The following is a 14,557-nucleotide window of genomic DNA, read 5'->3' as shown; positions in this document are numbered from 1 at the left end:
ACTGACTAGTTGATTGCTTACCCCCATGAATTCCTGGATGGCAAGCCAATATCGACCCCTAACGAACTACCTATTTCAGGGTTGCACATCCTGTAAATCCTTGTGTTCCACAGATGATTAGGACCTTGCACTGGGGTACAACAAGTGAGGCCAGCAGAGAAGGCATCGTTCTCTCTGGGGAGAAAGGGGAGCGGGTACCAACCACTTCCTTGGACGGGATTGCAGACGATCAACCTGACCATGTCCTGCCCTGAGATAGGCCCCCTCTCCACACACACCACATGGAATCTTCCCCGGAAGTATTTCACAACAATGGCACTTTTATCCCTTTGTTGTTAAGACAATGACAAAAAAATCATCATGTTACTTAGAAATGTTGTGAGGACTCATGAGAGCACATGCCCTGACGTGTGGACAAGCATAGAGTCTGGGTTCCGACCAGGACCCGATGACATGGACTCTGTTTGGGGATTTCATCTTGGTATTTACTCAGCCCCACGTGATAAGTCAATAATAAGCCTTATTTTCCAGAACTCTGCCCTTTTCCAGTTTTTATCCTTTTCCAGTCATTCAAACTCCATCTTCAGTCCTCATTGTCCAGTTCCCCCCAGACAGGATCTCTGTGTACTATTACCGAGCGTGCAGCCCAGACACCAGCCCCATCTGCTATGTGGCTGTGCGACTGTACAGTTGCACGGGACCCACCCTCAACCCGACCCGGGCTTGGTTTCAGGCTCTGCCCTCGCCATCTTGAAGTTTCTAAGAGTTTTCTCACGTGACCCCCACATCTCCATTTTTCCCCACCATGTCTCCATTTTGCACTGGCCCTAAAAACTATGTAGCCAGTCCTGAGTGCCAGAGAGGGAGAGGCCACTCAGGAACCTTCATTGGGCAGCACTCTCCCGGGGTCCCTGAACAGGCGTGGCCGTGTGCCCTGGGATCGGCTCTCCCACCTTCCCCCGGGCTGCCCCCCAGATATTCAGTTAGCTAACATGATCTCTGACCCTCGGCAGATTGCCTCCATCGGCTACCCTGACCCCACCATGATTACGTGGTTTCTGCACATGTAATCATTTCTGTTTCTGTAATCTGTCCCCCTAGCCCCACCCAAGATTTACAGAGTCGAAGCTGTTGCTTTCCCTCTGCACAGAGGCAGCTGACTCACCTGCTGATTGTGAGCATCCCAGGAACCCAAGTGCTAATGGTGTTTATTCAGCCCAGCCGGCTTAGCCTGGAACGAGGTTTGGTCTCATTTATCTCATCAGAGACGAGCTAGTCCTTAATATCCTTCTGTTGACTCTGAGCACAGCAGCGCCACGATGTCGCTGAGAGGCATGCCAGGCCCCTGCCCCCCTGATGCGCTCAACTCCCCAACTGTCAGGCCACCCACCTTCCCTCGACAAGAACCGCCTTTCCACCCCACCCCTGCACGGGCCACAGCTCCGTCCTGAGCCTGCAGATGGGGTTTGAGGCTGGCACCCATGTGCCCAGGCATCTGTGTTCCAAAGGGTATGGTCCGGGTGCCTTGTAGCAAACTCCATGTGATCATAATGTCTCCATCACATTACACTGGTGGCATTTTGGTTCGTTAGCTGTCGTATCTTCAATGCCAAGTAGCCGAAGCTCTGCCTTCCAGGAGAGGAAACAGAAATGGAGGGATGTGTCCCAGGTCATCAGCTCACGTACACAGCATTCCCACCCAGCATTCCCCAGGCCCTGGCCCTTGCAGGTCCCCTAACCTCACTCTGTTGCTTGGAGCATTTCATCTCCCAGAGGACACAGTGATGAACATGCAGAGCCTCTACGGCTGAGCTTCCAGGGGAGGGGGAGGTTCTGGGAGCACATTGGTATCTGTCCCTTGCAGCGGGCTGCTCAGACTCCCTGCCCTGCCTGGTGGCCTGAGTGTCATTGGTGGCCTGAGTGTCACTGAGGTTAGCTCAGTGTCATTGGTGGCCTGAGTGTCATTGGAGGACACACGCTCCTTCCCCAGCCTCCCTCTGTTGTGTTCCTCAGCCTTTCGGCTGGACAGAATTAAAAGACTGTTTTCGGAGGGAATTATATGGAACCCCTAAGGTGTATGTGGCACCACTGAAGCCTGGGGAGGCCCACCGTCACTTGGGCACCTGACCATTTAAATTGGTCAGGAGAAAAGGCCCCGGGCTGGAGGCTGCACCTGGCCACAGACCCATGGCCTGCCAGACTTGCTCTACTCACCTGGGTTCTTGGGGCCTCTGTTCTGGGCGAGGAAGTAGAGTTATTGCCCTACAAAAGTGATCTTAGTAAGGAACAAAGTACCAGGCTTTCACTTTCCACTCTCACACCTTTCTCTCAGAGTTCTGCTGTGTCCTGCCTTGATTAGCTGCTCTCCTAGGGGAGGCAGTGGGACACAGCCATTTTCATCGTGACTGTGGGTGCTCCTGGCTGATAGCAGCCTGTCTTCTAGAGACGAGGACTACTTTCTGTCCTGACTCCATTGTCGACTCAGGACTTGGGTTGCTCAGGCCTGGGCGGCCCATAGAGGCCATGGTAGTGGTGAACTAAGATGGACCCATGCTCCATCCACAAGCCCTTCCTTGTGGCCAAGGGGGTTGGGACCCACCCCATGAGGACCATAAGCCTTAGAAGAAGTAGCAGTGTCTCAAGGGAAAGGAGGCAAGGGTGTCATACTGGGAGGGGGATGGAGGGAGGGTGGGCAGACAAACCTGACCTGACCTAAGCGTGCTGGGTCATGCCTCGCTCACCGTGTCCCCCTGTCTCCTCTCCTATCCCTAGGGCCCCTGTCCTGAGGCAGACTCTGCTCCTAGGCCCTCTCTGGTGTCTGTGTGCCTTGAAGGGACTTGTTACCAACTCTTTGATTTTACTTTGGGTTTGATGTGTGCTGAAGGAGGAGGAGCAGGGTGGGATCTGCTTGCTGGGCTGAGCCTGGGCCTGCATCACCCTTCCTGGGCCCCGGCCAGCAGCCCTCCTTGGTGCTGCCAGCAGCATGGCCACCTGACCTGCATTGGTGCCCCTCATCAGCTGCACCTTTTGGCTCCCTTCACTGTTGCTTTCCAGGGCAGCTGTCTATTGAACGGTCTCACCTCTGCACCCACTCAGGCACCTGTCCTTCCTCCTGTCCACGAGCTGTCTTCCTCAGCATCTCTCCTCCAGGCCAGCCTTCCTGGCTTTTCCAGCCCAGACCTTCCTGTTGTCTCTCAGAACCACCACAGGCCTTAGGTTCAGAGCCTCCTGGTCTGGCCTAATGTTACATATCATTCATTCATTCTGTAACTTCTAAGTAAAGTCTGACGGTGGGGTCTCCTCCCCTGTGAGCCTGGCTTGTTCTGTGGCTGAGAGCTGGCTGATTTTCCTCGAAGACCTGTCCTGCCTGTGGGGCTCCTCCAAGCCGTGGCTCACCCGGACATCTTTCCTGGGACGGACTGCTATCTGGCCCTCCGTGACTCACACTGGGGCTTCTATGGACAAGGAGAGCTAGGGGCCTCTGTCTCTTACAGGCTTTGGCATCTTGTCTTTCCTCCCCATCAGTTTATTCTCTGTTGGGAGGATCCCAGGGGTTTGCCTTCAGGGTCTGTGCCATCCCCTTTAGGCCCAGGTACTTTGTTTCTTGTCAGTGCTGTGGTTCCTTTAGGGATTTGAGCCTTCTGCCTCTTCCTAACAAGTGCGACATGGGTGAGCCTGGGTCCCCTCTTTCCCAGCACTGCCTCATGTTCACGACAGGGCTGCTGCTCTGGGTGGTGCCGGTTGGGCCCCCCTACCCAGCATGCCTAAGTGGGTCTCTTAGGACACCCCTTGTCTTCTGAGGTTAGCTCTAGGTCTTGTTCTCAGCAGATCTGTGGACAAGCACAAAGCATCAGGTGCTTCTCTGGGGCTCCTTGTCCCCACCACTCAGGGCCCATGAGGGATGGTGCTCCCTGTGAGGCTGCTGTGAGGTTGGGTCTCCACAGCCTCCCTTCCTTGGGGGCAGCTTTTGATGTGTGTGTGAATTTGTCAGCATGGTCGTCTTTTCCTAGAAGAGACCCTGCCTGTCGCGGGTGAGTGTTCCTCAGGCACGTGGCGGTACACACAGTCCTAATTAGCTCGCGCTTTGATGGAGCAGCTGCCTTTCTCAGGCAGGGGAAGCAGGGGCAGGGGTGGGCTGTAGCTCCCGGGCCCTGCACTAGCACCCACCTGCCTGTCTGGAGGGGAGCTGTCAGCCGTCCTTCCCCAGAGACCCAGCTCGTCTCCAGGCTACTCCTCAGACACACCAAGGGAGCTGCAGTGGGACGGGTTGGCACCCACCCTGCGCATACTTTATGGCCAGAAGGACACAGACAGACTCAGGCGCCTCCCACATGAAGCAGGACAGCTGCCTCAGCGTGCCAAGTTGTGTTTGGAACTTGAAGCTGGGGGCTGCTAGGGTCAGGCTCCATCACGAGGCCACTGGGCCAGCTTTAACGGAGCACCTGCTATGTTGCAGGCCGTCTGCTGCAGGCAGCATTGTGAACTCTCTCGTTATGTGCCTCCCATTTCCTTTGGGTCTCAGACCCTGCCTCCCTGTGCAGGGTGCCTGCCGTGAGGGACCCTTGCCACAGGTGGGGGTTAGGAGGAAAGGTGCTTTTTCGGACTCTGGGGAGCTGATGGCCTTGCTGAGGTGAAGCAGCCAGAGCCAAGAGGAGATTCAGTGCCTTTTGTGTTGTCTTTTGTGGGTGTTTTTTTATTTTTTTTAAGATTTTATTTATTTATGAGAGACACAGAGAGAGAAAGGCAGAGACACAGGCAGAGGGAGAAGCAGGCTCCATGCAGGGAGCCCAATGTGGGACTCGATTCCGGGTCTCCACGATCATGCCCTGGGCCAAAGGCAGGCGCTGAACCGCTGAGCCACCCAGGGATCCCCGATTCAGTGCCTTTTGTGGGCCATCTGGGTGAGTGTGAGAGCTACTTGGTGACCCCTGGTCTGGCCCCTCCCCTTCCTTTTGGCCTCAGGCTTTTTAGGAGCCTGCCACCTTCTTCTCTGAGGCCTCCTAAGTGTCTAGGGAGGGAGCCTTCGCCTCTCTCCTTCCTCGAGGGCCTAACCACACAGGTCCCTGTGCTTGGCACTTGCTCCCTAGTTGATCACTAATGTGATCTTGGAAAGCAAGAGGTTCCTATACATATCCCTTGCCTGGTACCCCGCCCCATGCAGGTCTCACCAGCCAGGTCCCTGTCGTTTCATCCAGGAGAGTCTTGCCTGAATGTTTGGACCTTCTCACTCTCTCCAGACAACAATGGGGAAAGGAGTTCCAGAGGCAGCTCCAGGTTTTGAGTGTCACAGGTTGCTGCGTGTTGGCTGGTGCGGCCCTGGTTGCACAGGTGTTGATTCATTCTTGCCCTCTTTTCCTGGGCCCCATGACGTGAACTGTGTGCTGAATGCTAGGGGAGCTACTGTCACAGTGGGGAAGCATCTAGGCTGGTCCTGTTCTAGGATCTGCTCACCTTAAGAGGTTCTCTGGATCTCGCTTGTTCCTCCTGTCCTTTTCCCACACCATTGACTGCATGTTGTCTGTGTGCCCCACCCAGGAGAGGAAAGGGTACTGGGTCCCAGCCTGTGGCCTAGAGGAGCTCCACTCAGAGGAGAACAGACCTTTTAGTAATTGCCCCCTCAGGGTATGACTGCCTGGGGTCATGGAAGGAAGAGGACGCAGTGGAGGCCGGGGGTGAGTGGGGGAAAGCTTTCCACCACCGGGACACTGAGTAGCACCTTTAGCATCAGGAGGTTTTTATTTTTTTTATTTTTTATTTTTTTTTTTTATCAGGAGGTTTTTAAATGATAGAGGTAGTTTCCCTTCCGGGATCACTCCCCCTTTGGCTGCCAGGTGATAGGACAGTGTGGGGGGAGCCTTTGGCCCTATCGTTTGGGCCACAGACCTTTGTACCCAAGTGGACGTATAGCCCTTTGTCTGTTTACCCAGCTGTGTTCTAGCTTGTCCCAAGTAGGAGCCTCCCTTGGGCACCTTAGTTTTCCCCAGGGGGTGACTGGTGTGTTATCATCCCCCTACCCACCCATATCGAGGGGCTGAGTGTTGCAGCATGCCCCCAGCTATTTGAGAAGGTCAGTGTCATGCTGTCCTGTGCTCTCTCCCTAGCAACCCAAAGGTCCAAGTAGAGGCCATTGAGGGAGGAGCCCTGCAGAAACTGCTGGTCATCCTGGCTACAGAGCAGCCTCTCACTGCGAAGAAGAAGGTATGTTTGTGCCTCTTACTCCTGCCCAGCCCCTAGCATAGCTGTGGAAGCTGGAAGGCCAGGTTCACCCCTTCTACCCTTGGGGATCCGAGTGGTCGTGTATCCACTGGGTGGGTGGCATGAGGGGGGAGGTCCCACTCAACTCAGGCAGTGTGGCAGCTTCCAGGCAGGGCATCTGGAGGTCTCAGTTCAGCTACCATGGTAGTCTCGGGTACCGCTGAGACTGGCATCCTGTCTGGGCCATCACTGGTCTGATGGTGAAGGTCTGGCTATCACAGACCTGTGATCTAGGGTGTAGCTGTACTTGAGGGTGGCCAGTGAGGCCGAGAAGAGTGGAGCTGGGCTGTAGGAGTTGGGCCTCTGTTGGACCCTGGGCAGGGCCAGCTCCACATGTCTCCTCACTCTCTGCAGGTCCTGTTTGCACTGTGCTCCCTGCTGCGCCACTTCCCCTACGCCCAACAACAGTTCCTGAAACTGGGGGGGCTGCAGGTCCTCAGGAGCCTGGTACAGGCCAAGGGCACAGAGGTGCTGGCCGTGCGTGTGGTCACTCTGCTTTATGACCTGGTCACTGAAAAGGTGAGTGCTTGGACCTTCCATGCCTCTGTGTCACCTCGCTTTATTTTGCTTCTGGCCATTTGACCCCAGCCCCTCCCGCATCTCGTCTTCCCTCCTGCCTTCCATCCTCCTAATGGTGCTCCTGGAAAGGAGAATGTGTCAGCCTGTGCTGGGCAGACAGGTCTGCTGTGGGGCCTGAACCTAGAATCTCTGAGACTTCAGGGAAGATTCACAGGAGCTTTCCCATGGAGTGTCTTAGGGAAGATGACTGCTAAACTAAAAACTGGTGGCTGGTTAGGATGGGGAGGATGGAGGTGCTGACGGGCCAGGACAGGGTGTACAGACAGAGGAGGCCACGGGATCGAAGACCAGAAACGGCCAGGAGCTGCCCTTCCTGGAGTGGCAGGTCATTTGGTTAAAGCCTTGGGTGGGGCGACGGGGAGCAGGTGGGGTGACGGTGGGGCTACGGGGACCCTATGAAGTGACTGGGAGCAGGTGGGGTGACAGGGAGCCTGTAGAGTGGAGTGGCTGTGCCTGGGGGCCTGTGAAGCAGCCAGAGCACCACTCAGCCAGAGGCTGCAATGATGCTGAATCTCAAGATTCTAGAAACCTGGACCTGCCTCCTCTGGGAGCTTTGGCTCTGGGCAAGGGCTCAGAATGTGTGCCCTCGGGGGCCTGGGACCAGGTTGTTGTTGCCTGGGACAACCTGTTGTTGCCACCCTGGAGGAGACTTGCCTACCAAAGTAGGCCCAACCCACTTCGGTCTTTGTGAGCCTAAAAAATGTCCTGATTCTGGGGAGTGTAGACCCAGTCGGGTCCAGGTCCTGACTCCGTGGCTCCAGAGAGCAGCAGCAGGGCTTTCTCACTGGCTCTCTCTGGCCACACTCTCCCTGGAACAGTGACTGCGGGTTTGTGGTGCAAGGCTGGGCAGCCGCGGGCACCACTGCTGAGTGTGGGGGGCTGGGGCCCAGGCTGCCCTGCCCCTGCTCTGGACTGGGGATCAGAGCTGTGCGGTGCTGCCTCCAGGCCCACTCACTGCTGTGCACATGCCCCCCTCTCTCTGGGCTGACCTCACCTTGCATTCTTTTGGCTTGTATCTCTCCCCCTCCCTCTTTCCCTCTTTCCCTCCTTTTTCCTCTCTTTCTCTCTCTCCAAGCTGCAGAAACCCGAAACAGCAGGCAGCCGTGTGCTGCTCACATCCAGTTAATTGGGCCTGGGCCCAGTCAACTTCCTGGCAACGGGCTAGCAGGCCTGGAGAGGGACGTGCGTGTCAGCTTGGCCTCTCCCAGGAGAGACTGACCTCTTCCTGGTGCACGAGGTGTCTCTTTGCTGTCCCAGCCCTGGAGTGGCAGGTGTACTGACACTGGCGTGTCCCCTGTCCCCTCACAGCTACCCCTCACAGCTACCCCGGTGTGCTGTGTGTGCTCGCTGCCCCGGTGTGTGCTCCTGAGGGTCCTGAGGCAGCCATATCATCTCCACAAAAGAGATGATGCAGTGCCTGCCCAAGGCCATTTGGCCATCAGTGGTGGAGCAGGAATTTGAACCCAGACTGCTTGCCTCCACAGTACACTGCTGAACTAAATGTATCCTGCTGTTCAGGAATCATTCAGTTAATTTTCATTCTGCTAGACCTTGAGCTCCTTGAGGGCAAGGATCATGGCTCCGCCTGGGTTTCTCAGCACATTTTGGTTTCTGTGGCATATTGCACAGTTGTTCCTGATAAATGGATGGACAGACCTATGGGTGGGTGAACACATGTGAAGCCATGAATCTAGCTAGTCTTCTCCACGCTGGGCCTTTGCACCCCGAAAGTATGGAGGAAGACAGGGCAGGCGGCTGGTGAGCCCCATGCCCTGCTGTGTGAGTGGCAGCGCTGACTGCTCTCTGTGTTCTCTCCCCCAACCCCCATCCCTGGTGCCCGCACGTACGGATGGCAGATGTTTGCCGAGGAGGAGGCTGAACTGACCCAAGAGTCGTCCCCAGAGAAGCTGCAGCAGTATCGCCAGGTGCACCTGCTACCCGGCCTGCGGGAGCAAGGCTGGTGTGAGATCACCGCCCACCTCCTGGCACTCCCTGAGCACGACGCCCGAGAAAAGGTGCTACAGACGCTGGGCGCCCTCCTGGCCACCTGCCGGGACCGCTACCACCAGGACCCCCAACTCAGCAGGATGCTGGTCAGCCTGCAGGCTGAGTACCAGGCTCTGGCCGCCCTGGAGCTCCGAGATGGCGAGGATGAGGGATACTTCCGGGAGCTGCTGGGCTCTATCAACAGCTTACTGAAGGAGCTGAGATGAGGCTGCTCCCTAATGCAGGGACCAGACTGGGACATCAGTGAGGCTGGCGGGCACCAGTTGGGGTGGGCTTCTCGGGGTACACTGGCCAGGAGGGAGGACTTCCCTACTGGGGTTGCCCACCATCCGGGCCGTGCTGGCTTGGCCATTAAATGGAGGTATGAGGGCCACTGTGTGTCGTGTGTCTCTGCAGACTGGACACAGCCCTGTGGTTGGGGGACTGCCTAGGACATCTCTAGGGTAGTTGGGCTGGTGCTCAGGTAGATGGGCACTGATGGTGGGTGGTCAGGCCTGGGCACCCTGTGGTAGGCTTCCTGGAAGAGGTCTGGGCTCTGGAGTTGGAAAACCACCCAGGGCTTCCCAGGGCTCTTTACCACCCAGGGGTGTATGACCCTGGGAAGTCATGTGTTCTCAGGTATCATGGGGGTGGGGGTGCCTTGACATGAGAGAAAGCATGCCTGGCACCCGTGATTGTCCCCCTCCCCCTGGCTCCTGGGGAAGGTCGGGGAATTGTCCCATGGCTCCCTGTACACTGTGCCCTGGAAATGGCTTGGAGGCCACTGGCAGTGGTGGCAACCCAGGTGCCGTGTCTGCGGCCATCAGTGCTGGGACTCATGGGGAGGACTGGGGGCTGGCAGTGCCCCAGGGGCCCTGGCATAGGCCGCACCCCTGGAGAGCCGTGGTCTCCCTAAGGCTGAAGCAGGAGCCCAGACCCACCCAACCCATCTGACAGGAGGCCCCTCGCTGTGCCCCCCCCCCCAGTGTCACCACAGTGCTCTGTGGAGGAGGCCACCTCAGAGGTGGGGCAGCAGAGCCTGGCAAGTCCTGGCCCTCACCCCGCAGGGCTGAGCCAGGCTAGGCACCTGCTGCACGTTGCCATGGCAACCCCGGCCCTGGGCTTTCCTGATTTGGATTCTGGTACGTTTGTTTTCCAGCCTTTCCCAGTGCCTCACGGGCTCACGCCTGCCTCCCCATCCAGGCGTGGCATGTAGAAATCTCAAGGTTATTAAGCTGAGGGGAAACTGAGGCCCAGACAAGCAGGGTAGTGGCTGGCTTCCTTCCCTGCGGTCCCTTAGCTCAGCCTCACACCCTCTCCCGCCCACCTCACGCCACAGCACACAGGAAGCTCGGGAGAGAGCTGTTGCCTGCACACGTGCCTCCTGGGGGGCAGGAGGGACACAGCCTCTTGTGCCAGGGTAGGAGCCTCGAGGCTCAGGCCCCACGGGGACCAGACGCAGAGGCTGCTACATGTTAGGTACTATCTGCCTCACTGCCTTTAAAACCTTTAAATTGCCTTTTGAGTGTATCTTACAAGGAAATCATGGATCTGAGAGACTAAGTGTTCTGCCTGAGGTCACATGGCTTTTGGGTGGCAGAGCCAGGACTTGGGTCTTGCGTGCTGTGGAAGACTGGATGTCTCGGAAAGTGATGATGTGACTCTGACAGGCAGGGTAGGGGTCTGGGATGGAGGGTGGAACAGGGCAGGGTACAGAGAGGAGGTGCTGGGCCCTGGCTCAGGCCAGGGTCAAGACAGTGTCAGCAGACTCTGGGGGTGAATTTGAGGGGGGATGTGGCTGTGAGCCCCTCTGGGAGCAAAGAACGAGGAGGGCTTGGGCTTGGGGACAGTTGTGGTGTGAGCCTCATCCTGGCTGAGGCTGGTGCGGAGGGGGGTGGGCTGTTTGAAGGACCCACAGGTTCAAGAGCTGAAGGAAGGGACAAGGGTGAGGGGCCAAGGGGGCTCACATGGAGCAACAGGGTCAAGGGGAGCACTTGGTCCAGCATCTCGTCAGCCTTGTGCCCTCACCCATTTGAGGGTGGAGTGAGGGCTGAGTTGTGGGTGTCCTCCCGGCTGCGGCCTTCGTGTGACTGCCCACAGCTCCCCAGCCCTGCTCTGGGGCAGGAGGATGTCACATGACAGTGGGAGGGGGGTGGTGCAGAGCGTTCACTCCAGCAGGGGACGCTAAGGGCGATGGGGGGTGGGGCTGCCCACCTGGACCCTGAGGAAGACTGCTCTGAGGAGCTTCTCGGCAGACAAGGAAGCAAATCCATGAACCTGGGAGGGTGCAGGGCTCGGAGCAGAGAGTGAGCAGGGCTGGAGGGGCCGGGCGTCGGTGGAGGAGCGGGTATGAGGGCACATCCTGCCAGCCATGTGGGACTGGAGGGCTCCTGCAGCGGTGGCACTGGGCAGCTGGGGCTGGGACACAGCTCGCCAGATAGACACTCGGGTGGCACGGTGAGAGCGGACGGCACAGGCAGGGCTCGCTGGGGTCCAGGTGAGGCCTCACACCAGGGCCTGCACGGGCCGGGTGTGTACGGCAGGGCCACGCCTGGACCTCGCGGCGGACGAGGCTGTGGTGGCGCCCATGCCAAGCAGCCAGCTGGACATTCACGCCAGGGACGCTGCCTCGGCAGCAGCAGCCGGCGCGCGGCTGAGGGCAGGGTGTACACGAGGACAGGCGCACGCAGCGGCGCCGTGGCATCCGAGCAGCTGTGAGCTGCTGTGAGCTGCTCGTGCGACACAGCACTGTCAAGATTCCAGTTATATAAACTTAAAATTAAATGACATATTAAAAAAAGCGAAGGTAATTTTTAAAAGCCAGCGAAAAAGGAGCACCAAATAGAGCTGCTTGTGAACCTAAAGGAAACAGAAGCAAAGGAAATATTAAAGATAGGGGCAGAAACTAACAAGATTGAAGGCAGAAAAGCCAGAGGAAATCAAGGGAATGAAAGGTGGTTCTTTGAAAAAAGAAGACCCGTGTTACCCAGCTCAGGAATTCAGAGGACCCCATCGCTGCAGACCCTGCAAGTATCAGGACAGTGAGTGAGCAGGACCAGCAACTCCAGGTCCGTAATTTGACAACTTAGAAGAAACAACGGACCAGTTCCTTGAAAATACGGTCCTTCACTGCATCAGTTTGCTGCTGCTGCTCTAACATGACCATGAACTTCTTACCTTAAAGCAACTCACATCTGCTCTACCACAGTTTGTACGGCAGAAGTTGGACGCTGTTCTCAGGGCTGCGCTCCCTCCCATAGGTGCTGCGGAGGATCCGCCTCCTTGCCTTTTCCAGCTCCTGAGGCTGCCTGCAGTCCTCGTTTTGTCAGCTTCCCATGGACACCACTCTCACCTTCTCTCCAGCCCTCCTCTTCCACGCTAAGGCCTCTGTGACTATATTTGGCCCACCTGGATTATGCTGGTTCCTTTATTTTAAAATCAGCCAATGAGCAACCTCAATTCCCCTTTGCCATGAAATATATTCATAGGTTCCAGGAAGCTGGATGGGGAAATTACTCTGCCTCCCACAAATACATGTTACTAAAGTTCCCCAAGATAAAAAAGATTTAGTCTTGTATCTGTTAAATTGGATTCATGATTTAAAACTTTGCCACATGGGGCTCCTGGGTGGATCAGTCGATTGAGCATCTGCCTCTGGCTCAGGTCATGGTCCCAGGACAAGCCCCAGGTCAGGCTCTTTGTTCAGTGGAGAGCCTGTTTTTCTCACTCCCTCTGCCTGCTGCTCACTCTGCTTGCGTGCTCACCCTCCCTCCCTCTCTCTCTCTTAAATAAATAAATTCTTAAAAAAAAAAAAAAAATTCCCATAAAGAAATCTTTTTTTTTTTTTTTAAGATTTTTATTTATTCATGAGAGACACAGAGAGAGAGGCAGAGACACAGGCAGAGGGAGAAGTAGGTCCCTGCGGGCAGCCTGATGCAGGACTCGATCCCAGGACCCCAGGATCACGACCTGAGCAGAAGGCAGACGCTCAACCACTGAGACACCCAGGTGTCCCCCACAAAGAAATCTTTAGACTGGGATAGTTTCCCTGGCAAATTATAACAAGTAATACCAAGTCTATGGTCTGTTCCTGAAAGTAGAAAAATCCACTCCCAAACTCATTCATTCCATGAGGTCAACATCACTGATTCCAATTCTGGGCAAGGATAAGAAAAGAAAAATCTCAGTAGATCAATATTCTTTGTGCATGATGAGGTCAGGGGTCACTGGGGAGGGGAGATCTTGCAGGCGTGGTTAAGGACTATAGATTTTCCTACCAAAATCCTCAGTGTGGAATTTGTCTACAGTATATTTTAGCAAATTGAATGTAGCAGGGGTTTATCCTGGGAATGCAAGGCTAGCTCAACACATTACCCCATAGTAACACACTAAAGAAGAAAAAGCTACATGTTCACCTCAATAGATTCAGAAAAAAACACGGGACAAAATATCCAGTCATAGTAAAAAGTCTTAGCAAATTAGGGAAACGATGGGAACTTTGCTAACCTGATGAAGGAAAACCACATAAAAACCTACAACAGGGCTCCCTGGGTGGCTCAGCGGTTTGGTGCCTGCCTTTGGCCCAGGGCATGATCCTGGAGTCCTGGGATCGAGTCCCATATCGGGCTCCCTGCATGGAGCCTGCGTCTCCCTCTGCCTATGCTCCCTCTGCTTATGTTTCTGCCCCCGCCCCTTCTCTGTGTCTCTCATGAATAAATAAAATCTTAAAAAAAAAAAAAAAAAACCTACAACAAACATCAAAACTTCATGGTCAAGACTGATTTGTTTTTCCCCAAAGTTACAAAGAAGGCAAAAATGCCAGTGCCCTCTGTTCTCTTTTACTCTCCTTTCCTTTTTTTTTAAATTTATTTATTTATTTATGATAGAGAGAGAGAGAGAGAGAGAGAGAGGCAGAGACACAGGCAGAAGGAGAAGCAGGCTCCATGCACCGGGAGCCCGACGTGGGATTCGATCCCGGGTCTCCAGGATCGCGCCCTGGGCCAAAGGCAGGCGCCAAACCGCTGCGCCACCCAGGGATCCCTACTCTCCTTTTCAATATTGTCCTGGGCTCTGCAGTAAGGCAGGAATGAATGAATAGGTCTACAGACTGAAAAAGGAAAAATAAAACTCTGTATTCATAGATGACACAATTGTCAGTGTAGAAAATGCCATGGAATGTACAAAAGAACTGGGATTCCTGGTGGCTCAGCGGTTTAGCGCTGCCTTCAGCCCAGGGCGTGATCCAGGAGTCCTGGGATCAAGTCCCACATCGGGCTCCTGGCATGGAGCCTGCTTCACCCTCTGCCTGTGTCTCTGCCTCTCTCTTTCTCTTTGTGTCTCATGAATAAATAAATAAAATCTTTTAAAAAAAAAATCTAGAACTGACAAGGAATTTAGCAAGATGGCAAGATTTAAGGCAACGTAGAAAAATCAATTATATTTCTGTATACTGGCATGAACAGGGATCCCTGGGTGGCGCAGCGGTTTAGCGCCTGCCTTTGGCCCAGGGCGCGATCCTGGAGACCTGGGATCGAATCCCACGTCGGGCTCCCGGTGCATGGAGCCTGCTTCTGCCTCTCTCTCTCTCTCTCTGTGTGACTATCATAAATAAAAAAAAAAAAAAAAAAAAAAAAGAATGAAATCTTTGTGACCTTAAGTTAGGCTAAGATTTCCAAGATACAACTCCACATGCACAATTCATAAAGTAGAAAATGAATAAATGGAAATACTTCAAAAT

The 14,557-nt window shown here is 55.1% G+C and overlaps 1 protein-coding gene across 2 annotated transcripts in view; it reads left to right on the top strand.

Annotated features, from left to right (window-relative positions):
* SIL1 (SIL1 nucleotide exchange factor) overlaps positions 1-9,214 on the top strand; it is a 218,713-nt gene extending 209,499 nt beyond the window's left edge. For both annotated transcript variants that reach the window (XM_072841230.1, XM_072841228.1), the window contains 3 exons: positions 6,102-6,198; positions 6,610-6,774; positions 8,691-9,214. In XM_072841230.1, coding sequence (XP_072697331.1) covers positions 6,102-6,198; positions 6,610-6,774; positions 8,691-9,047 — 619 coding nt within the window. In that variant the 3' untranslated portion in view covers positions 9,048-9,214. The remainder of the gene's footprint in view (positions 1-6,101; positions 6,199-6,609; positions 6,775-8,690) is intronic.
* The last annotated feature ends 5,343 nt before the right edge of the window (positions 9,215-14,557 follow it).

The sequence above is a fragment of the Canis lupus genome, chromosome 10 (genome assembly GCF_048164855.1).
Source record: "Canis lupus baileyi chromosome 10, mCanLup2.hap1, whole genome shotgun sequence".
Classification (NCBI taxonomy): domain Eukaryota; kingdom Metazoa; phylum Chordata; class Mammalia; order Carnivora; family Canidae; genus Canis; species Canis lupus.
This window is presented reverse-complemented; position numbering and strand designations above follow the sequence as displayed.